The sequence below is a fragment of the Centruroides sculpturatus genome, unplaced genomic scaffold, assembly GCF_000671375.1.
Source record: "Centruroides sculpturatus isolate CEXI.00-Female unplaced genomic scaffold, Cexi_2.0 scaffold711, whole genome shotgun sequence".
Classification (NCBI taxonomy): Eukaryota; Metazoa; Arthropoda; class Arachnida; order Scorpiones; family Buthidae; genus Centruroides; species Centruroides sculpturatus.
The window spans coordinates 122,065-147,570 of record NW_019384941.1 but is presented as its reverse complement, the minus strand read 5'-3'; the positions used below and the strand labels follow the sequence as shown (position 1 = coordinate 147,570).

The following is a 25,506-nucleotide window of genomic DNA, read 5'->3' as shown; positions in this document are numbered from 1 at the left end:
CAATGACTTTGAATATTACGTGACCGATCGCTTGATTTGCCGCCTCCTGGATGTGCCGCCCGCGTGTGTTGCACTCCTTGAACACCCGCTTACGGCGGGCCTGCTGCTTCGGCACCGTGTGCAATTGCACACATTGCACAAATGGTAGTTACGCTACGGGCCTTATCCCGAGAAACAATTTTCTCCTCGATGCGTCACAGTAAAGGCAGTGAACACAATAATCACAAATGCATATTGAACGGTCGACAGTCTCCATTTTATAAAAAATAATTAGGGCCGTTTCCCGGTAAAGCGGCCTTAATACAGTTGGACAGGCAAGCCAATGACATAGTCCGTTTTATTTGAAACAAACCGTGTCATTGGCTCGCTTATTCGACTATATATCGTTCTAACATGCAATGCGTCCATTCTCTACAAATATCGTTTATAACGCGCTACATAATAAATTTTTCTTTATAAAATATTTTACATCAAATTTTAATTATTTTTCTTTATAATTTACAATAATACTCGGAAGACGAAATAACAACACACAATTACTTTATAAGCTAACTACGACGCCATACATTTAATAGGAATATAAATCATAACAACAATTAATAAATTTTTATGGCAATAAAAGCAATATTAATAACAATATTAACGTATAAATAAATTTATTACGATTTAACTCATAATTCTCGACCCCCCCGAAAAAAACATTTAAATATTTAAATCAAATAAAAATATCGTCTGTAAATTTAAAACGACGTCACTTAATAATAATAAATAAATAAATAAAACTAATAGGAATAATTTTATTTAAAAAATTTATAATTTTTTTTCCATTAGAAATTATATATAGAAGATATTTTTTAAAAATATATTTGACAGATTTACGTAACAGACGTAAATATTTAACGTCGGTAGAATTCAAACGGACAGAAACAAGATGGCCGACTTTCGAGACGTTAAGTTGAATTCGAACGAAAACAAAACGAATTGTGCAAACGTAGAACGATTGGACGATTATTCCGAAGCGGAATTTCGTGGAGCGACTCTTTCTTTATCTCAGGATGCGGAAACTCCGATGTTGTCACCGAACGAGAACAGTCAAGGGACCATCAGTCCGAGTGCATCCGATTCCATGCTGAGAAGCAAAAATGGTAAGTGCGAAATTCGCCTAAACGACAATATTTAGGCTTGTAAATCTATCGGGAGCGCCATAAATATCATTATATTAAAGGTTTAATTCAATGACGTCGATTGCGGCATAACTTCGCCAGTCAATATTTAAAGATTAATAATACAAATTTCGGTTTGGTTTGCGGTTCACACACGAGATTGCACTCGAATTCATTTAAAGTATTAATTTGCCCTGTTCTTGGCAGTAAAATTATTGTTAGATTGACAAGTATTGTGCAAACTCGTTAGTCCGACGTATATGGAATAGTGCCGGATTATCGAAGTAAGGAGATGTCGATGCAGAAAAGCATTTGTTTGTTTGCGAGATATTAGTGCATTGTGTGGTCGAAATGCATATACACAGTTGTTGGTTTTTTAAGATAATTTTTTGGTTGTCTTCTGCTTTTTTTAAACTTTTTTTTCTGCCCTAAAAGAAAAGGGGGCCCTGGGGCACTAACAGGGCTTTTTTTTTTTTTTTTCAAGGGTTTGGGTGAGGGATGGGGCCCAACATATCCAGATGGACCACCCCCAAAAAATTCCTGGGGATTATTCGATCCATCCGGATTCTGTCCCGGGTCCCCCGAAGCGGTAGGCTGCCACCTCAACTGCTTGGCTATCCTGCTTCGGTTGTCTGTAAACAATGTTGTCGAGTTGGAGGATTTCCACTAAAGTAGTTGATACAGTATTTTTCTGTTTAATTTAAAATATATGCTTTTCACCTCAAATTAGTAGTGAATTGCCCTTGTACATCATACTTTTCCCTTAACGATAGTCGTGGGAGATGTGGTGTTTTCAATGAGAAATTCTGGATGATCGATTTTTATATTTATACAATATTATTTTAAAATACTATAACTTCTTTTCGAGCAGCTAAGGGACAGTTCATAAATTATGTCTACATTTTTCTTGAAATTTTCACTTCCCCTCCACCCTCTTCTCCCGGTTTGTCTGAGTTTCTGTAACCTCCTCCCCTCTTTGGAGGTCTGACAAAAGTCAAACCCTCTTAAAACCTTTATTGTTTTATGAATGATAGGTACCGTAAATAGAAATAAAATGTATGAGAAATAATATAAAATACAGAAGAAACTAAAACGTCTTCAATTTCCTTCCGTCATGTTTGATTGCCAGGAACCAAAGCGCTTCTTGTGCAGAGACAACCTTTTATTAGAGGTTATGCCTCTGCAATATTATGTAAAACAGTTTTAAAAAACGTTTGCTGCTGATAAGCTAAAAATTGTAAAAATATATAATTTCAATTAAATGGCAATTAATTTTGAAATAAATATAATAAAATGAACAGGTGTCTACTGAAGCTCTGCCCTTCTTATCTGACTTGTCGTAACCCCCTCCCTCCCATATGATGTGGACATCATTTATGGATGGCCCCAAAGATGACGAGCCTAACTGTTTTTAATATCTGGTCTAAGCTCGAGTGTTTATGCTTGAGTTCGATGATATGCCATGTTTAGTGGGAACTAGTAGTGAACTTGTTTATGACTTGGCAACAGTGTCAGTAATACCCAAGTTGACTAGTGTCAAACTAAGCAAACTGTTGGATTATCAAGGTTTTTACTGTATTTAAATTCCAAACACTTTTCTTTTAATAAAACTTATGTATTATATATTNAGTCTCTCAAGTCTCTGTAGATATAACAAACACAGAAATAAATAACACAAAATAAATTGTAGTTATATGTCGATTCCATGCAACATGTCCAAACATGTAAGCCGAACAATAGTGTGGGGGGAGTGAGTAATCAAGAGTTGCGTGGCGCTCAAACAAAAGACGAATCGACAAGGTTTGAAAATCGCGTAACTGTGTTTGCATAAGTTGGGGTAGTGTAAGTTGAGGTATTACTGTATATTCATAATTAACTTTAATTTATATTTGGAGTATTATCTAACCAGGGATGGTGAACCTTTTTGAGTCCACATGCCATATAGTAAGCATACTTAGCTTTAAAGATGTGTATATGTCCCAAAGTTTTAGACTTTGAATAACAACATTTAAAGAAATTAAATGAATATGCTTTAATTAAAATAAATGTAAAAAAGGATGATTGGGTGATAAACCAAAAGGATGATTGAAAAAGAAAGATGATAAATTAAAATCATGTGACATGTTACGTGCCAGACTATTCCTCATGTGCCACTTTGGACATGCATGCCATAGGTTCATCACTCCTCATTTATACTTAATTAATTTATTAATTTCTGTTTAATTTGTGCAGAGTACTTTTATTTGCGTGTTTAGTTTTTGAAATAATAATAAAATTAGATACAGTCGACCCCCCCCCTATAATGCAGTAGATATGTTCCATTTTATAAGAATTTCACGTTGTAGGAATCCTTAAATATATGAGCCAATCACAGCTCGGCACGTATGCAGTTTACAGCTGTTTGAAAGGTTTTCTTTCATAAAATTAATCGATTTTAGACTAATTTGACTCAACATTTCCAAAACATGTATGATTTTTTGGGAATAATCCGTATAAACTATGCTATAAACAAAAAATTGTAGGATTACTTACTGAATGTGCACTGTTCGACGATGCCATTGCTTAAGCTTGCTTTCGTCATGGAGCAGCGCACTAAACAGCGGGCGCGTTTCTGATAAGTTATTTTCCTGCAAAAAATTTGTTGAACTTTGGAGACATCATTAATAGAAATAATTTTTATGGTCATTGAATAAGAAATGTTTTTTTCACAAGAAATGTACAAAATTACAGTAGTGTATTAGACTTATAGTACCTAATTTATATACTGTACAGACAATAGTAAACTCAACTTACCTGACTAAACTCGCCATAGCGTGTAAGTAGTTCGGCTGCTTGTCCACTATTGGTCCAGATTCAACCAATCCTGTCACAACACAAGTCGTGGATGACGTTTTACTGCATTTTACGAGTCTCTTTTAGCGTCTTTATACGAATACAGTTGCAATATTTTTGTCGCAATATACGAATCTGCATTATATGAACCCACGTTATAGGGGGTTGACTGTATGTACTTTTTTCTAATTTAACAAAATGTAGTAGAGTTACATTTTAATAAGGGATATATCCCTAGCACTCATTATATTTGTTTATTTTTTATCATAAGTGATTCTATTTTTAATACATTTTCTTTTGATGTTTAATGTTTTGTGATTTACTCTCATTATACTTTAATTAACTAAAAAGAAATCCTTTTGAATTTATAATTGCAAGGATTGTTATTTACCTCATAATCAAAATATGAGCAGAATATTCAGATGTTTTTAACTGAAAAGTGAAATATTTATTTTATTTTAACTAAATTTCTTAAAGAATAAATTTAGGTAAGATCTAGTATGGAATAAGACTGCTGGATCTTATCAGAGCTGTAGACTGTGCCTTTAGGAGTAAAAAAGTGAAAGGAACCAATTGTTTACGTGCTTTGTGAAAAATAATCATCATCCATGAAATCAGCGCATATGGAATTTTGAAGACCTTGAAAAAATTGGGTAAGATTTAATAGGTGAAATCCAGAACTATTTCTCAAAACATTGCTAAAAAATTAACTTTTTTCCACTTTACTAGAGATGTTAAAAGCTCATAAAACATGATAAATGCCATTGCTTCTACCAGAGCATGATTGGAGTCATGCTGGGCACTCCATTAAGCCTATTGCACGAACAGTCACATGTAGACCATGTTTCTTTGACTTCTTTTACTTTTATGGGCATGGTCTACAGCTCTGATACATTTCCAATTGTTCATTCAGAGCTAGAATGATACCAAAATTAAAAAGAATAAAATTTGAATTAAAGTTATAAAATAAACATCAGTCAGATGTTTTCAGCAGTAAGCTGTAGGTGATCTGGATTTGAATCCAATTAAGGTCGTAATTTATCATAAATTATTTGATCGAGATGTTGTTTCCCATATTGCAGATTATACTAGGTGACTGGTTTGTGTGTAATGTGTTAGGTCACAATTGTTCATAGAATTTTTAGTACTGTATAAGACGTACAGTACTAAAAATTGTTGACAAATTAATTGATCAATAAACAAATTTAGAGTTACGATTTTGATTCATTAATTCTGTAATGTGTGTATGAGATATATATTTCTGATTTGTTAGTTCAAGATAAATTCTGGAAAAAAGAAATTTGGAAGAAATTCTTTAAAAAATCACTCATAAAAAGCAAATGACAAATAAAATTATCTTTTTTCTGCTGTTAGCACATAGGAATAAAATGTCGCGTATAAAATGAATAATTTTTGTTTTCCTACATTTTGACAAATAGGCTCTACAGCTATCAATGTGAATCTGATTATTGGTCCAAAACATAATTTTAGATTTTATGGTAAATCTATAACTGTACCATATATTAAATTATTTAATAATCATCCAGGGCCATGCAGTGCTATGATGCAGAGATGCAGCTGCATCAGATGGCACCATAAGGGTACGGCATAAGCAGCATTTAAAGGGTAGCATAAGCGGCATTTAAAAGGCGGCATTTTGAAGATTTGCATCATACTAAGAAAATCTACCGCACAGCCCTGTAATCATCAATTTCGTATAAAAATAGTCAATAAAAATTCTATAGTAAAGATTAGACTTAAAAATACTGTATAACTCAATTATTTGAAAGATAAATATCAAATGATAATGTCATTGGAAGTTAGTCTTTATTGTTGTTTCATATGCCCTTTATTAAAAGATTTTGTTTATAATCTAAATTTATATACATATATAAAAATTTATATTTAATAATATACTAAGTAATTATTTCATTGAAGTAATATGAATGAAAAACTTTTAAACAAGAAATTTTGATTTCTCATAAATTAAAAATTTTTTAAATTAGTTTTTAGAAAAAATACAGTGGAACCTCGCTTAATGAGCATAATTAGTTCCAGAATCTTACTCGTAATGTGAAACACTCTTCAAGCATTTTCCAATATAAATTAATGTAAAATACGATAATGCGTTCCATTCCACAAAAAATACTCAAATATTTTATATATGTTTTTATTTAAAGAAAATTATACAATATACATTGTTAAGGAGCATGAATCATCTTCATCTTTTCTTCTAGCATGGAATGAATCAACCTGGAATGCAAATTTGATTTGCAGAAAACAAAAAAAATCACAGATAATGTCTGATAAACACACCAAATGATATGCCAAATTCTTGGGCTATGTAAAGGCTTTAATTAAATTTTTGATATTTAATTAATTTCACTAGAGGTAGGCAGTTATGTTGTGGTCTCGTATTAAATTTAATAATTATAAATAATTAATTTTTAATTTTAGACATTTCTAAAATTTAATTTGGAATTGGTCATTAAATTTAATACAAGATGGCAGCATAACTGCCTACCTCTTGTCAAATTAATTAATTTCTGATATTTAAATTAATTAGCCTTTACATACCCCAAGAATTTTGCACATCGTTTGGCATGCTTATTATATAACGGGCTATGATTGTTGATGTTTATATGTAATATGTCTGAACACAAGATTGGAGGAATGTGTGATCACAAGCAACACTGAGATGCTAGCAAGACAAGTGCTAAACAAAGACTGATGGAGCATGTGCACAATCCAGGACTTTCCCTCTTTTTGTCACTTGTTAAGAGTCATTTTTTTACAATTTGTTTTGCTCGTTATGTGAGGTACTTGTTAAGCGAGATTCCACTGTATTTAAAATTATTGTGATGTCATCACAATGCTAGGCTGCAATTTTTATTTATTTAATTAAAAATATGTGCTCTCCACTTCAAATTACCAGTGGCTTGCCCCTGTACATCATACTTTTCCTTTTAAGAATAGAGTTGTGCCAGTTATCTAACTAACACCTTTAGGAGGGGAAATTTTTTAATTGAAATAACATGACTTCCAGTTTGCATTAGAAGTTTGTGTATAATTAATTGGGGCCTCCTGCCCCTAAGGTTTCCACATCTGGTTTCATCTTTCATCTATCTTACTCCATTCACGAGATTAAGGAAAGATGGACAGACAACAGTGGGAATTTATAGGTTTACAATTTTTTCAAATTGCAGTCCAATAAAGTTGAGTGTTATACAGTTACCTAGGAATTACTTAATAATTAATGTAATAATAAATCATCTGCATTAATCTTCAGAACTTGTTCCTATGTAATAATTGAAGTCTGGTTAAAGAATTAAATTTTGTCCTTTTTACTAATAAAATTAAATTGTTTTTATTAAAACAACTTCTAGTAAGCTTGTTGAAGAATATTATTGTTTGTCATTTCTTCTCCTAAAATCAAATAATTTATTTTGGAACAATTAACATGCTTAGTCTGTCTTGACAACTATTTTTAAGAATAAATATTTTCTGTGTTATTTGAGACTTTTAATGCAAAACATTTCTTTGCATTAAATGTAGTTTTTTATCGTACAGAAAATTACACATTAAGATGCAATTTTCTGTAAGATAGAAGACTTAATAATTTAATATTTCTGTTTCTGCATTAGGAACTACTAAAATAGGTGTGTATATTATTTTGTTTCACAGAAAGTTTGAATTTTTTAAGAATTTTTTTTGTTTGCTGTTCTTAATTTATGCTTTGAAAATTGTTATATTTCAAAGATTTGTTTCATTGGAATAGCTAATTTTATTGTTCAAGCTATTCGTAATATTCATCATGGAAAGATGAAAGGAATAGATACTGTTTTTGTTGTTGAATATGAAATAACCAGATATGTATTTCTAATATCTGGCTTAACAAAGTTTTCTGTACATCTTTACCATATTGTATGCATCTTGCAACTTCCTTAATGAATATATATATATACATACATACAGAAATTCAATAATTGGTATTCTTATGCACGAATCAAATACTTGTTGTGACTTATGTAATTTATTCTTGGTTGATTTAAATTTATGGGAAAGTGGTGACAGCTTCAGATTATTTAAATCGGAAGAAATTTTTTGTTTTTACATAAAATTTTAAATTTATTTATAAATCTGTAGTATTTCTCACAGAATAATAAAACTGGTATGATTAACTATTCATACAAACATAACCTTTAAATTTAAGAAAAGCAAAAGTATTTTAAATAAACAAATAAAAAACTATTTCATGCAACTTTATGAAATTAATCAAATCTGATTAAATGCATAAGGAATGTGTGCCCACATGAAAAGCTAGAGAGGGGGGGAAAATGTTCCTTAATGTTTTTGTTCAAATGTTTTTCAGAACATGAAGAAAGCTATTTTATGGAAAAAACATTTAGTCCAAATCTTCAGTTCATCCCACTGAGATAGTAATGGTTCCTTATTTGCAACTGTCATCAATGCAAATTTCTACTGGCTTACTGCATAAAAGCTGTCAATCATACTTAGACTGTAGATTCCAGAAAACATAATTCCAAACTAAATGTATACAGTACTCAGATTCTCTAACTACAGATGCTTTCATAACTGTACTTATAGAATATAGTTTGAAGTTGCACTGCATAGTGCTAAAATTGCTATTAAAATAGCATTGTGACAACATCACATGGCAAGTTAGATAGGAAAGTAGGAAGTGATGTTCAGAATTGTAAGTAGTTTACATGCAATGCCATCCAGCATTTCTAGATTGGGGATTTTTATCGACTGACAGAAAATTTGGGGAATTTTTTGGAGTGAATTTTTTTGCTTCGATCTTTTTTCAGTAGATGAAAGGATAAAAATTTTGACATGACAGAACATGTGAAATACTGTTTAAACATTGTGATCAAATATGCTTTGAATTATTCATTGAAAAATTATTCAAAAATGATAAGCTGTCACATAGAAATAGATAACTTGTTACTTCTGCTTTCCAGACTTCAAATTATTTATTGCCACCAGTTTTACTTACTAATTAATGCAGGTGTTGATAATCTTATCGGTTTGAAGTGGTGAAAAAAAATTAAAAACTGGTGAAATGATAGCGATTTTTTTAAAAAGATTTTTCAGAGCAATCCCTGTATAGTCATGAATAAACATGGTTTAATTAGAATATAGGTTGAGCCAGGACTAACGTAGAGAATACTGATTTGAGCTGTTATGCTATTAATGGAAATTATACTGTACTTATAAAACTATTTTTATTGAATTAGAACAAGAAAGTGATACTTCTGCTCATTTCTTAGACATTGTGCTCATGATGAAAGGAGTTGCAATCACCAAAGTATTCTCAGAAAACACATGTACAATCCAATATTTATACCATGGTCATTTCATGATTAAGTTAAAACTATAACCATGAACAGCATATATTGTGATGGCGTACATGGCTCCCCTTGCTAAAACATACAAGGAAGTAAGATAGATTGAGCAACATGAGAAAGAATGATCTTCAAAAGAAATCCAACAGTTTACCAGTCATTCTGGAATAATAAACAGGTCCACTGACCCAACACATACTTGGGATACACAAAATACCCATAAAAAACAGCAGGGTAAGACAAGAATTATGTTACATTGGAACTACTAATAGATCACTAGCAGCAAGAATTGAAGAACATAAAGACATCAATGAAGCCAACCCTTATACAGTGCTTGCAGCATGTGTGTTTCCTGATCACACCTCTGTCTCAGTGACTTGGGACCAAGCTAAAATAATACTGAAAATACATAAGAAGAGACAGATAAAACATTCCAAGGCTTGTCAGATTTACAAAGAAACTCAAATGAGGCAAGCAATCAATTGCAGAGACTGTGACACAATATCAAGAGCATGGGAAGCATTATTAATGATACATAATGATTATAAGATTTATTTATCTGTATATATTGAGTTTTATTTTAGTTCTATTTAATAACACATTTCAACGTGTGCATTTGAATTTGTGAAATTATGTTCTTTCTTTTCAATATTATTAGAGTAAGAATTTACGTTCTTACTCCAATAATCATCTTCCTTGAAGAAAGTCGTTAAAACAACCAAAATCATTAAAATATAATTTAAATTATACTGCATTTAAAAGTATTGATGTGACGACATTAACTAAAACATTTTTTTTTATATTTTCTTCTTACCAACATAAGAGTATTATATTTTAAAAATACATATGGTATGACTAGATAAATTTTAAAAATCATCAAAAACTTTATATTTTTCTGAACATTAACAAATTTTTATGGTTTAACTCATTTTACTTTCCCAGCTGTTATAACATAGGAAAGCGTTGTAATTATGTCAAATTTGACACTAGATTTTTTCAAATCTTGACATTTTGAGACCGAACCTGAACCCAAAAAAGTAAAACAAAAAAAAATGCTGGGGAAAAATTCCATGGATGTGTGTTGACATTTATTTCATTTAATATCTCAGGATGGGTAAAGATGAAAAAGTGAAGTTTAGCTATATAAGTGGCATTATATAGCTATATAACTGCTATGTAACTGGCATTGGTGCTATGCTATTAAATTTTGGAGTACATAACTAGATGGAGAGATGGAAGATCATGTGTCATATCTTGGGTGAAATTTTTATTAAGCACTAAATATTGGGGAAATTCAAGCAAGAGCCCTTGTGAACTTCTCCCCAAACAGTTTAAAATTTCACATAATACAAAATTACCACATATTAGTCTTATTACTAAATCAACAATATAATATTTTTATTCCCAAAAATGACAAATGTTTTTGAGTAGCTTGACCACTTTGCTATTTGAATGTTAGTTGTTTCTGTGATTTAGTTATGGAAATAAATAAAAAGTTATATCATTTGATATAGTATATTTTTGTGTTTAATATTATTCTATATTTTGAATTTAGATTGGAAAAAATATATTAGTAGCAGGAAGAGAAATTGAATTAATATATTTAATTAAACTTCAAAATGGGAATAAAATATCTCAAAAATATTCCAAAAGCGTAATTTTTTTACACTTGTTGATAATCGGCCAGCTTTTTGAAATTTCAGAAGGAATTGAAGTAGCTATCACACAAATATTTTAGATGTAAATCATCCAGCCCCGGAAATTGTACTGGGTGATCGAATGATGTAGAAGTGGCAAGAAAAGAAGTTTGTTGATACTGTGAGTCACTTAGTAATGATGTGAGCCAGCTGTGCATGTTGCACCACTGGCATGTGGTGTCACCAAGTCTGACTCGCGGCATTGTCAAACTCCATTGTGAGTTCTACGTTCATTTTGATCATCTGATGTGTGGTGTTCCAACAGTCGCAATTACTTTTGACTAACAACAAGCATTGTCTCATAGTAAACTTTTCAATAAGACTGTTACTAAATTAACTACAGACTTTAAAAGAAAATGAAGTTATTAATCATTAAGTAACTCTAAACACTGTTTAAAAGCCAAAGTGAGATTTAATTTGGACAAGTGTTTTGAAGCATTATTTTCAGTTTTTTGTTGCAACATTTGAAATAATGTAGTAACTTTAAACTTTAATTTTTCCCTGTGTATTATATAATGTTTAATTTTTCCCTGTGTATTATAGTAGACCCCCCCATAACACTGTTGATAATTCCGTTTTTATATGAATTTCATGTTGTACGAGTCACTTAGATTTTACAAATACGTGTGCTGGGCTGCGAACGGCTCATGTATTTGTAAAATCTAAGTGACTCGTACAACATGGAATTCATATAAAATGGAATTATCAAGTGTTTATAGGGGGGACGACTGTATTGACATTTTTGTATATATTAAATTTGGTTTCCTCCCTTTAACTGGAATCTGGAAAAGTTGTCTTTGCAACTACTAAGTCATTTCAAATCTGTTAATAATATCCAGCAAAAATTTTTTTTAAATTGCTATTCATTATCCAAAAACACTATTCATTGAAAATGAATATGATGGATCCTCACTTTACAGTCCTACTTACTGGTAAATTTTACAAGGTTTATATTATCTTGTAGTTAAGTACTGTATTTTTCATTGATCTGTTTTGCATGATATTTGGAATTTATTTCTTGGAATGGAATCTCAGTTGGAAACGTCAGACCCATGAAAAATTGGCTTTATGATGGCTTATGTAGTGAAGGATTACCATGAACCAGTTAGATTGTACATTAAATATATATCAATTATTTTTATAAATTTTAAGTTAAATGTTTTGTAATTTTTTTTTATGTGGATTTTAAAAATAAAACTTTGGTTTTGCAAGCAAACTGAAATTGTCGAGGGCTATTATTTTATTCAGCAATGAACATTCCCAGACATTATTATTTTACTTTCCTGTTTTCTACTAAATGCTATTATACAACCGTAAATAAGCTGATATTTCACGATAAAGAACATTCAAATTAAACTTGACCAATGAAAAGATAAGAATAAATCATATATTACTAGTTTGCATATCATTAGCAAATATTATTTTAGTACCTAGTATATTGGCAGTTATGGAGTAAGTTGACACACAACAGGCTTAAAGCCTACAACTCTGTAAATAAAAGTGCATGCAGCCCACTGAAAGTATGCAGAAAAGGTTATTCATCACTCATTTAACTACTACTGTATTATCTGATTACACGGATGACAAAATAAAAATATATTAAAGATTTTAGCAATTTGTTTTGTAAAATAATAGTCGATTTTACCATTTATCAGAAAATATCACATTCAAATACAAATTTCATTTTGAGTCAAGACAAATAATCTTGAATAAGATTAATTTCTTAAATAGTCAAATATAAAGTATTGTTTTGCTGCAAACTGCAATTATATTGAATTTGCAACACTAGTTGATGTGTTTATCATGCAGTCTCGCCACATGATCTATGACATATTGTAACAGTTCACTGTCTATAAAAAAATTGAATATTGAAATGTCCACCATAATGATATGCTGATAAACTAAACTAGTTGTAAGGTAGGAATCTACTGTGAATCCGCATTAGAATACTTTACTTTCGACATAAAATATTTGTATAGCGTTTAACTACATTATGTAAATTTTCAAGTTATATTATTATGTTTTCAGATAATTTATTTTAAAATATTTTACAGAATAATTAATTACATTTTCACTACAGTTTATTTATAAATAAAATTGCAAATTTTTTTAACACTAAGTAATAATAAAATGATATCTGCCATTTATATCATGTTTCAGTTTAAACATTTGAAAGTGTCCTAAAGCTGTCTTGAAAACAAACAACTGCATCTGCACTGTTTTAAATCACTATCCAAAGGTGGGAGTGAGTGGGTACAAAAGGATGACTTCTTTCTGTAATGGTCAGCGGCAGTTCGGTCATTCTTTTGTCTTAAGATGTTACAACCATGACAATCAATACTTTAATTTAAACACTTTATTTTACACTATTATTACAGCACTTTAATTTAAAATTAATTTCTGCAAAAGAATATTGCACATTTTAGGTGTGAATATAAACATGATGATAATCTCTCTCAGCTATGATAACACATAATTTTTAAGATAAGATTTAGCTCATTATTTAGTTTGGAATTGCTTTTAGGTCAAACTCCCCATCAATGTATTCTGATGGCACAGTGATTAATTAGCCTATGGTTATATGACCTAATTTAATATAGATCTATAAATGTTAGAAGTGTTATAAGCTATGCTATCTGGTCTATCTGGACCATCTGCACAATAAGCAAAGGTAAGCAAATGTGAATTTGAGTTCTCTTCCCTGTTGAATTTTAATTAAATAATTTTCTAAATTAGTTATTTTTTAACTAATAATCTTAGCACAAAATGGTGGCTCAACTGCCTACCTTTTAAGTCAAACTCTTTGCATGTTTTGTGAAATTAGTAGCATATTAAAAATTATATTATTGAACTAAAAGCATCAAAAATGATTATACATAGGTCAGAGTTAACAAAACAATTAAAGTTTAAATATATCATCAAACTCTACAAATAAATCAATACAGAAAATCTATTATAAAATTTGTAGTTACTCAATATGAATATGGCTAAACTTTCAAAAACATAATACCCAAAACAAAATTAATGTAACAGTAAAAACCAAGACAAATGCAAAATTTTGAGCCCTTTCATGCTGCAGGATCATAAGATCACATGACAGTCAATGTTCATTTTGTAGTTTAGCAGTTTCATATATTTTTAAGTGGAGAACAACTACAAAATGAAGGTCAACTTCCTGTTTTGATCTTCCAAATTTATCCTTTCTGTATCATAAAACTGGAAGATTCCAAAGTTTGTATTTAGTCTTGTAATCAGGAAGTGTGTTGTTTTTCCTTCCATTTCTTTTTAAGGACATGAAATATATTTTCTAAAGCTTCTTGAAAATAGTCAGTCAGTTTTTAATTCACGTCCCATAATTAAGCAATAGGAAGGCAGAAAATGTATCAAAAATTTAAAAATATAAAAAGATTTTTAGAAGTAAATATTAAAATTAATTAGCAGTAGTCTAAAATACACTACTACTATTGTTTAATTCAGACCAAACAAGACACTGAATTGTCGGACTACTATATAGTTAAGTTAATGTTAATTTGGCAGATTGTTTGAATGGAATTAACCATAAATAAATATATAAACATCTCTAAATCCAATTTTTATTTATTACATTGTTTTATTTTAAAAATGGAAATTTGTGTTAGAATAAAAAATATCAACCCAAAAAAAAAAGACAATAAATGTGCGTGCAGATATAAGCAAATAGTTCTAGAATAAAATTTCTTGCATACCAGACAGATTGAATCAATGTTCATAAAATTATACAGATACTCTGACACACAGGTGTACATAATCTGTATAATTTCAAACCCTAGATGATTTATGATGCAAAGTTGCATTACACATTTTAAGAAGGAAAAAAATGTAGATATGATATATCTATGAATCATGTGATATAGCATTCTTAAATTTAAGATATTTAATTTCGTTTAGAATGTGTGTACGGATTATATTTTTGGACTTTACTTTTTCCTTTGACATTCATATATATATATATATATATATATATATATAATGAATTTTTCTTGCAGGAATTTTAAAGCTTTAAAATCCCAGTAAGGGTTTTTTATCCATAATGATAAGTATTTAAATTATTACTCTTAGGGCTTTATTAAGAGTTGTATTGTCCCAGCTTTTTTTTCCTGTGATCTTGCAGAGATGCCTGGCATTACTCTTGCAAGCTTTAAATTAATAACAAACTTTTATTATTTTCTTTTTGTCTAGGAAATTTCTGGTTTCTTTGCTAGTTATTCTTTAATAATTTTTTTTAGCGTACTAGTCAGCATAATAATTTAGTTCAAATTTTTGCTATCGGGGCACCTTTTAAAACTTTGATCACACTCCTTGATTCCATACAATCAAAATTTATTAAATACCTTGCAAAGAAATACCCCTGAAAGGAAGTGTTCCATTAGAGCTCACTAATTCTTAAAATCTGAAATCAATTTAAATAAACTTAATGATGGTTACACACAATTTTTTTGAAAAAACTCGTTTTAATTTTCAGAAAAGTTTAAATGAAATACATATACAGTATATATAAGATTCTAATTGATAAATAATGAAAATTCTGTTGGTTGATTTCATGTTCATATTTTTTTACTATTTTTTGTGGTGCCTTGCTGATCTCTACCAAATCTTTACCCAGCTTCCATCTTGCCATTTGGGTTTGTCATGTAATCCAAACCAAAAAGGCAAGATTGATGTGACACAAATTTATAGAAGGCTTTTGTTTTATTACCAAATAATATTCATTGCAAAAATCATGTGTCTATGGATTCAAAAACAAGGTGGTGGGTACACAGATTATTTTCTGCACCAGGTGGATATCGAGCTCATATTCTGGGATGTATTTATCATTTGATTTAACTCCAAGAATGGCTGTATGTTGTTCAATTCTTAGCCTAGATATGTACAGAATGTTAATTTTAGATTCCGTCAAGCTATTTTAATAAGTTATTAATCACGAAGGATGAATGAGTACAATATTCTTATTGGGATCAATCACTGATAAACTTTAGTCATTTACATTCATTGCCTGTTTTTAAAAGAAAAATTCACATTTGTGGTCACCTTCCAGATATATAACTAGACCAAAAGAAGTATTTAATATCAAATTTTTAATTTATTATGATTACATAGGATATAAAAAAAATAAATATGAATGTCAGTATATATTTCAAGAGTATGTTTTAGCATTATGTGATAAGGCTTCAGTGGTTTGAATATTTGCCTACCACGTGATCTGTGTTTTGTTGCTGGCATTTTGTTTTATCAAATATCTTAACATTAGATGGTAATCAAGTTTATAAAATGTGTTATAAATTATTTATTATAATAAACAAATTAATATAGGAAGGATCGATAACAAATTTCAGGACTTTATTAAAGTAAAATATGATTTCTGGTACAGTTGAAGGCAATTTAAATTACAACCTGTATCCATTTCCACCTGTCTGTATGCAATCCTTAATGATTAGAAACAATTATTTGTTGGCAATAGAACTTTGTAAAAATTAATTCTTTTAAATAGTCATGTCAGTTTATGTATTTAACTAACTTATAAATTATCCAAACAAATTATTATTTCAGACGATAATGCTAATCTCAGCAATAAAATGAAAGCGGAAAGAACCGGATCAACCAGTCACCGTCCGGTGCGACCCATGAGCGAAGAGGAAGTGAGAGAATTCTTTGCGGTGAGGGTATGAGTACTTCTAGTTTGTATGACGTGACTTTGTTGCTTGATCTTTTTAAAGTTGTCCCAATGAAATTTATTATTATTGCAAATAAATTATAGAATATTTCCTTTTTAATTATTTTTAATTCTGTTTAAAATATAACAGTAGTTTTAAAAAGTAAATGTTTTCAACAGGAGGGAGCTCTCGAAAATGCAGCCGATCAGTGCCGACCCGTCGTCTTGGAAAACTTGGATGGAGAATTGCGTGGAGTGTGGCTCCTGACAGAGTGAGTTTAATATTTGTATTTAAAGCACTTAAATAAAATTAATGTTACGTGCAGAAATATAAGACTGTTGCCAAATGATAATAAAACCGTTTAATGTATTGAATTTATTACTTTCTTCATTTATTTTATTACATGTACGGGTTTTGATACAGGATCCAAATTACAGCTATTGAATTATGTAATGTAAGATTAATTATGTAACTAAATATTGCATTACTTTTTATGAGTAATTAGTATGGTTTTTGTTGTACGTTATTCAACAGGAACTATTTATAATTTATAACAGGATTTTAAAAAAAGCCAAGTAGAAAATAATTCATTTTAATTTCAAAAATGTCTTGTAACTACAAAAAATTCTCAGAGTAAATTTATTGAGTTCAACTGATTTTGCGTCTCCAGTTAATCTAGTTGATAAATGTAATGATAGAAATTGAATTATTTATTTGAAAGACTCTTAAAAGTTTCATTATGTGATAAATTTTTTGGTAATCATCCAATTGCATACTTCCAACAGAATAAATAAATTTTTTTATTTTAGGATTGATCACTGGGATACAGAAAAAGAGAGAATTATATTCCTGACAGACTACAGCGTCATTAATTTGAAATACGATTTCATCACCCAGCGTTTGCTGGACTATCGTCGTCTACATCTGACAATGTTCGACCGCATCATTGTCGGAGAACTGAAATATCCAGAAAGTTCTCTCATGCCGTAAGTAACAGTACACTTTACATAATTACTTAGTACAAAATGACTTGCCAAAAGCGTCTCGGTTTGTGAAAATCGATTTGATAATCTACAGAATCATTTATATTTATAAGAATTCTATCATAACAAAGTTATTAGTAATTTCAATATGAGTAGAAGTTAATGAGTCTGAAATGTCAAAAACTAAAGAAACCAGAACAAAAAATTTACAAAATACTACAAATGAAGAAGAGCTCAAAGTAATTGTCTTGCATTCTTCGTGGATACAGGAACAAAAAACATAGCAGAGAGTAACTTTTGGTAGATCATACAAAAACAAGGAATGATGCCTCTATTTTTAATTGTTCCTTCAGCTGTGAAGGATATGTACAATGACTACAATTTTGTTCTTATCTTCATTTGTAGTAGAATATACTGTAAATATTCTCAATATGAAACCTTAAATTTATACGGTACTTATGTATTTTAGTATATATTAAAAACTTTATATATATATATAAACATTAATGTTCAGAAATTGATTGTACCTCTCTAGTTGGTCGTCTTCATTTCTTGAGAATTTAATTCAAAGTATAACATACACACCACCACTAATCTGTGAATTATATTCTGAAAACGTATGAAAATTCTTGTTTTAAGCTATTTCTCTTTTGTTTCTAGAGCATTATCGCATTAAAGACTCACTACTTTTAAAAATATAATTTTAAGAAATTCTAAACCCTTATATAACACAGATTAATTAAATTTTTCTCATTTTGTGTACAGGTTTAACTTGATTTTATTTGTACATTCCGGTTGTTTTACTTCTGTAAATTTTTGTTTTCCTAGAATAGAGACAAAAGTTAAAAGTGAAAACTAGCCCACTTTAATTAGTATTTGTGTAATTGAGAAACAAGTTTTGTTTTGTGAAAAGGATATAGATCTAGTCCAAGACTTCAACTTTTTCTATTTGTGATTCGCTTTTTCCCGAGAAGAATATTACATGACCCGTTTATGTAGGTATATAAAATCTCTTACAGATAAATCATAAAACAATTTATTCCAAATTGGTTCTTTGATATGCATATTATTTTACCATTTATTAAAGACAAAAGCAAATTTGCATACTAATGACACAGATACACTTGTTTATTTTTACATAAAAAATGAAATCTTGATCAAATATTCAATACTATTGCAGAATGCAGGGCATCTTCAGTGTTTTTCAGAATTGTCAGACATTTTGATTTTATAATCGTCAATGCCAAAAATGCAGCTTTCCATAAATATACTGAACAAAATTTTACTGTTATCAAATTTTTCATAACCCCAAAGGGATTGCAATTGCAACCCATGATTTGAGAAATCTTCCTCTAGTCACTTCTTGATGTTTTAAAAATTACATATTTGAATGAATGAAAAAAAGTTTAGAATGTGTCCATTGAGACATCCATTTGTTAATGCAGTAAACAATGATGCAATTTATTTATTTTTTTGTGAATATTTAAAAGTGTAAGAGTATGTCTGTTAAGCCATGATCACACCATGCAATTTCAGCAACCATGATGGCTGTTATTTTTAATTTTGGAATTTTGTTTCCAGCCAGATCATTTCCACGGGGTGCTTGACATTGCTGTTGGGGATTCTGGTTCAAATAGAATTGATTTTTTTGGGCCATTAGTTGAACACCAGTATTATTTGCTTATCGGTACATTCCAACAAAAACTTCGGTTTAGTTTGATTTTGTGAAGCAAATCAGTTTCTGTGCCCATCCTGAATAATGGTAATACCCAAAGTAGTGTTTTTATCTATAATAAATCGGAAATATTCAGTGGGCATATACATCAGATAACATTTCTAGTTTGTGACAGTTTAGAACCTTTGTTGTTTGACTGGCAGATTTTAATGGGAATTGCCCTTCGGAGAGGTTCCAAAGCTGCTAATAACATTGCACATTATTAAAACTGAATTTTTGTATTTACACTTTGTACTTCTGAAATGGATAGAATTTGAATATAAAAAGTTTACATATACAAAGCTAATATTTTAATTCAATTAAAATTTAATTTTTACTTTATGCAAATTAGCATAATTTTGTTCAATTAGTCTAGTCTCCTGTTTTAATATATATATATTATTTAATTTTAAATTTATTATAAATGAGCCATATCACTATATCAATAAAGAAAAATTTCTGCAGACTGTCCTTTTTTTTATTTAAACATTGATTTTGTTTAAATGAAATTCCAGTTTGTGAAATCAATTTATTTATTGACTTGAGCTTCTGTGTTGCCTGAAAATGTGTCAAATTTTTTGATTGGTTACAAGGAAGTTCAAAACCTTATTTTCATACTAAATTAGTATGGACAATAAATACCCTAGGACAATAAATTCATATTATGAAATCTTAATCATGAAAAATTTTAATGAAACTAAACAGGTATTTTATGGAAAGAATGTGAAATTTGTATTGACGCGTCCACTATGGAATTTTATCACATTAGCTACTTCTAGTGGTTCTCAATTCGGTTCTTTTGTTTTGATTCTAGAAAGAGAGAACTTCTAGTCAAAATATTCAAATATTAATTTTCAATAAATTTCTTTTAACAATTTTTTAATGTTGATTTATCTATCTAAGGCAAAATGAAATTTTGTTTCAGGTTGCTTAATGGCCATATTCTGTAAACTGAGCTAAATGGAGTGTTGATGAACTCCAGTTTAAATCTAACTCTGAGTCAGATTAAGAGTTATCCACGTTTCATATTCAGATAAAAACATAACTCTGGTGTTGCTACTCTAGATTTAATGTTATAAAACAATCCTGCATTTGAGATTAAATAAGTCTTCAAAAAATTATGATCAAATGACATGATCGAACATATTTCTACTTCTAACGGATATCGAACGTCCTTATAGAAACTGATTGGAACCTGAAGCAGAGCCCATAAGGGGTTCGAAAACATTTACCTATCTTTCGCATGATCACACCGTAAATGGTTCAGGTGTGTAAAATTTTTTAGTAATTCCGGTGTGATAAATGGTGAATTATTTTTAAATAAGTCTTCTTTTGTAAGCAAAGTCTTGATTGGTTGCAAGAAAACATATATACAAAATGGCAGAAACACAAATGGATATTAACACACATTATAATTTCAACAATTTGAGAAAGAATTACTACTAGAATTAGTAGGTAAAGCATGAGCAAAGCTATAAACATTTGTGCTAGAGGTGTCATAAGTTTTTTCTTGAATTTTGTTGAAGTTTTTCATCAAATTGACCTAATAAATACCTTACTACGTGTGTCCCTTTTTATTTGGTATTGAGAAATAAATTCATCTTCACTCAATTGTTTAATGGGGAGAGAAGAAATGATTTTAATCTTTGATATACAGAAATCATGACATTGATGGTGAAAGTATTGAAAATACTTCAAATATTCTAAAGTTTACTCATCTTTGCTACTTTAGGTTACCATTTTAAAACAAGAGTGCTATTGTGCAAGTGTTAACTCTAGGTTTTAACTGAACTCTTACTCAAGAAGATTGATGGTTTAAACTGAATCTGTTAGGGTTACTTGATTTTGTGAATGGCAATTTCTTGCAAACTCTAGCTTTAGCTTTAACATTTACTCAACTCAGCTTATGGAATACAGCCATAAAAGCACAAAACTTCAGTGCTTTAAAGGGTCTGCAACAAACAAATGTAATTAAAATAATTTGTTAATCTGGCACCCAACAATCTGGAATTGTCCAGTAACAATCTGGTGGAATTCTGGATTAATGTTCCTTATGTCTTCTTGTGTATTAAAATAATGTATTAACTATGCAAAAAAAGTATAAATTTTGTTTTTAACTAGTCAAAATTGGATGTTTCATAAAATATTTTTGTATAGTATAAAAAAAATCAATTAAGTTTTTTAATAAATCTATCAACATTATTCAACAAGATTTTTTTAATAAGCTTTATGCGTATATTTAGTGCCACAATGTTGAATTATGAAAATTTTCATTCTGCGTTTAAGTGACCAATTTGGAATTTTTTTTTAGTTTTGTTTCTGCTCGTATTTGTAAAATTTAATCCCATTTTGCAGGTAATAGCAGCCAAATCTGAATAAATTTTGCATCGGACATTTCTTTTGCGAGATACTAAAGTGTCCGGATCAGTAGAGATGTCCAATGTAAAATTTGTTCTGGATAGAATACTTTAGTCTGTATTGACGAACAGTATTTTTAACTCTTAGAATTTTCTATTATTTGCATAGCAAATTTGACAGTTTGATTTTAAAATACTTCAATCTTGTCATCAATAGATTTTATTTTTTGGGTAGTTACTTTTTGTAATGAGTTTTTGGTGCTGTTATTTGACAATACATCAAATGTCTCAAATTAATTCTTGCGCACTCTTTTAATCCTAGAATTGTCCTTGCTTTTTCTCCTTGTGATAATTTTATTACTCTTGTGGACACTTCCAAGATATACTTTTTTTTGAACTGTAAACAAAATACCTTTTTAAATTATGTTCGTTCTCATAAAGTACTGATGATAATGTGTGTCAAATATGTCATGTCATCTGAAAGAAATGTTGAAATTCATTTCAGAACTTTCATATTAATAAATCTCAAGCCATGTGGGAATTAGCAAGCAGTGATCGTAAAGGATCAAAAGTGATGATCTTTATTTTGTATTTTGCAATATTGTTAGTTTTATTGTTGGTTAATGGCCATCCAACGGTTTCATTTTGCACTCGGGAGTACAAAATTTTATACAAAATATTGCGTGATCAGTCAACATTTTATTCTGTAGTGGACAGGTTGAATATTTTTAATTTCCAGTCACTTATGCCCCATTCCTACTAGACAGTTACACTAACTACCAACATATTAAAAAAAAAAGACTTCGTAAAATTTGTTACACTCAGAAAACAGTTTGTTTTCCCTCTTTTTTGCACATTCCAAAATGTCTTGTCCCTCTCCACTTTCCATTTTCTATTCTGATATCTTATACTCTTCTGGTTTGCTCATTTCTTTTTTCAATTCTTGTGATGTTTCAACTCACAGTAACAGAAAGTTTACCGAGGGGACTTTAGTTGCAAAATAACTCAAAGTAACCTAATAAATGATTAATTACTTTTTATAGCTATTTCAATATTAAAATCACACTCTAAACTAAAAAATTTGCTTCTTACTCATATTGAATATAATTTTGAGCTTATCAATAATTGAACTTTATAAATATGCTTCTTTTTGTTGTTTTAACAATTATTATTAAATGTGGTTATAATAATAGGTTGGGGAAAGAAGGTATGTGTATCAATTTCTAAAGAATTACTATTACATTTACTTTTTTTAATTGAAAGTTCAAAAACACCATGTCATAATTGTGATTCTGGTTTTGACACTTCCAAAATTGTTGCATTAAATATCTGTTTTTATTTGTTAAAAATTCTGGCTTTTCAATTATGCACTCCAATAATTAATAGACAATATATTTATTTCCACTTCAATATGATGTTTCCACTACTGTTAATATTGCAGAACTTACATACACTCAATTCTCTGATATTCTGCTTACCTGTTTGACAGTTTGATCTGCTGCCAAAATTTTGTTTTGTTGTTTTCTACAGTTTTTTAATTTTTTTTCTTGCATTTTTTTTTGTTTTTTTTAAATCTTGCAGTCTTATTTGTTTTTTGTTTGTTTTGCCCGCTCTGCTTACTTTATTTATTCAAAACTAGGAAGCTCAACGGAGCTGTCGGTTTCATAAAGGAATGGGTCGTTCCCAAATTACGACAGACGAATCCAAACTCTCGGTCAGCCCAGGTCCAGAACCAGAGCGACACAAATACTGAAAACAGGTGCAGTTTTATATATAGGTGATCTCTCTGTCTCTCTCTCTCTCTCCTCTGTCAGTGGAAGCATGTTGTGTTGTTACCTTTTTAAGAAATTTGACAATAGACTGTGGTTGCATGCTGTTGTTCTGCTTTTGTTAACTGGGAAGCTGGACAACTAACTAATTTTTGCTTAGTAAGATTGTAACTGTGCCGGAATCGAACGGATTTTTGTAATGGTTCATATGGTTGACGAAATACTGAATCTTAATTTTTCACTCCGTTAGCACAAGAAATCAGATCGGAGTCAAGTGCATGTGGAACGTGGAGCAACCATTGCCTTTCTTAAAAAACTGGAACCCCTGGTGCCGAGAGATCCCGTGGATCACCTACACCTCTCATCCCCTGGCCAAACACCAGAGTCGCCAGAAGACGAGCTACGACATTGAAGACTTCTCCCGCCACCTGGTCCAGGCCGTGGAGCAGATGGATCCGGCGGCCCTTCCTCCCAACGTTCCGCCCTCGTCGAGACGGTGTGAGATCCAGTACCAGCCGGTTGTGGTAGAGAACTACGCCGGCATAGCCTCCGCATTTCACAATGCCAACGACCTAGGTTTCTTCAAGGCGCGCGGGAAGGTCAGCTTCTAGCCCGGCTCACGAAATACATGTTCATGCATTTGTCGTTATTTTTAATCCCAACATTCCTGTGATATATTTAATATATATAAATATAAACAACACCAGTTAAATGTTCCATTTGCCAAATCAGTAATGCTTTTTGCTTAATTTCGACCATAGATTTTTTGACATTCTAGTCTCGATTTTTCAAAGTTACAGTACAAATTGCAGGTCGACTATGTAAGTTCCAGTCAGTTTTATAAGATGTACGGGCATTTATGAACAACTATATACATAATATATATACATCATGCAATCTTGTTAAGCGAAATTGAGGTGTACATAATTATTTTTTATTGTATTTTTGGTAAATTATATGCATAACCACCAGACGTTGCAGGCCTGTCACCCTTTCGCTTGCAGTTCGGTGTGGTATGGTCGTTCGATTTCCATGTACGATTATTTTAACTGGATGTAACGGTATAAATCACGTTTATTTTTTATTGTGATTATAACAAGAATAATCGGTTAATTTGTTGTATATATGGATTTCTTTTTTTTTTTTAATGTTTGCAACTAAGGACTTAATAAATGATTGATTATCAGAGTAATCCGTTGTCGAGAAGTAACTAAAAACTTTATAAATATTTGCAAGAAGCAGTTTATTTATATCTTTGATGCATAGTAGCACACTACCAAATACATGCCGATACATCTTCCACGTAACTAAAACAACCAGAACGATTACGTGACTCAACGATAAAAAAAAAAAAAAAAACGAAAACAAAATCGCACCCGGTCGTACGATCGAAATCAAAAAATCGTGCGACGATATAAATATCACAAAAAATGTTCGACTATTCTAACAGCCAATCACCATTTTTTTAATCGATAAAATAGCAAAAAATGCTTTCTAAAATAGCATCGTTTTCTAGGGAAGAAATTCGGAAGAGAAAGGAAATAACGCACAAATATAAAAAATTGCATATCGTGTGTGTGTTCGTTTAAGGCTTTAAGCAAGGTTTTTATATCCTCATTTATGCAGTTTTTTTTCTTTTGCAATGTAAGTCGGATTAATAGAAAGTGTCCTACAAAAGTGCATATTCTGTGTTCGAAAAGCATAGACGTACGCCATAGCGATAAACTTAACGATTCGTTCGTTCGTTAAGGGTAGAGAGAGAATTCGGAACCGACGGAAGTGAAACGCAACGTCTTCCGGGTCAAATCTAAGGGCGATATACATTAAGCAAAATAAAAATAAAAAAAATTGCTTGGTTGTAGGAAGCATCTGACTAGTTGACACAAGACGGCGTTTGTATGTGTGTCTGTCCTGCATCTTTTTATATTCACC

At 30.4% G+C, this 25,506-nt stretch overlaps 1 protein-coding gene across 3 annotated transcripts; it reads left to right on the top strand.

Moving 5' to 3' along the window:
- Window positions 1-868: 868 nt before the first annotated feature.
- On the top strand, window positions 869-24,766 carry LOC111632126 (tumor protein p63-regulated gene 1-like protein). 3 transcript variants are annotated; one of them, XM_023376493.1, is made up of 6 exons: window positions 869-1,145; window positions 16,648-16,754; window positions 16,931-17,022; window positions 17,561-17,737; window positions 23,445-23,564; window positions 23,825-24,766. In XM_023376493.1, the coding sequence occupies exons 1-6, from the start codon at window positions 932-934 to the stop codon at window positions 24,183-24,185; spliced, it is 1,071 nt and encodes a 356-aa protein (XP_023232261.1). In that variant the 5' UTR covers window positions 869-931; the 3' UTR covers window positions 24,186-24,766. The 3 variants fall into 3 exon arrangements, with proteins under 3 accessions (XP_023232261.1, XP_023232260.1, XP_023232262.1); XM_023376492.1 differs by having other exon boundaries at window positions 16,648-16,760; XM_023376494.1 differs by lacking the exon at window positions 23,445-23,564 and having other exon boundaries at window positions 870-1,145; window positions 16,648-16,760.
- Window positions 24,767-25,506: the final 740 nt, after the last annotated feature.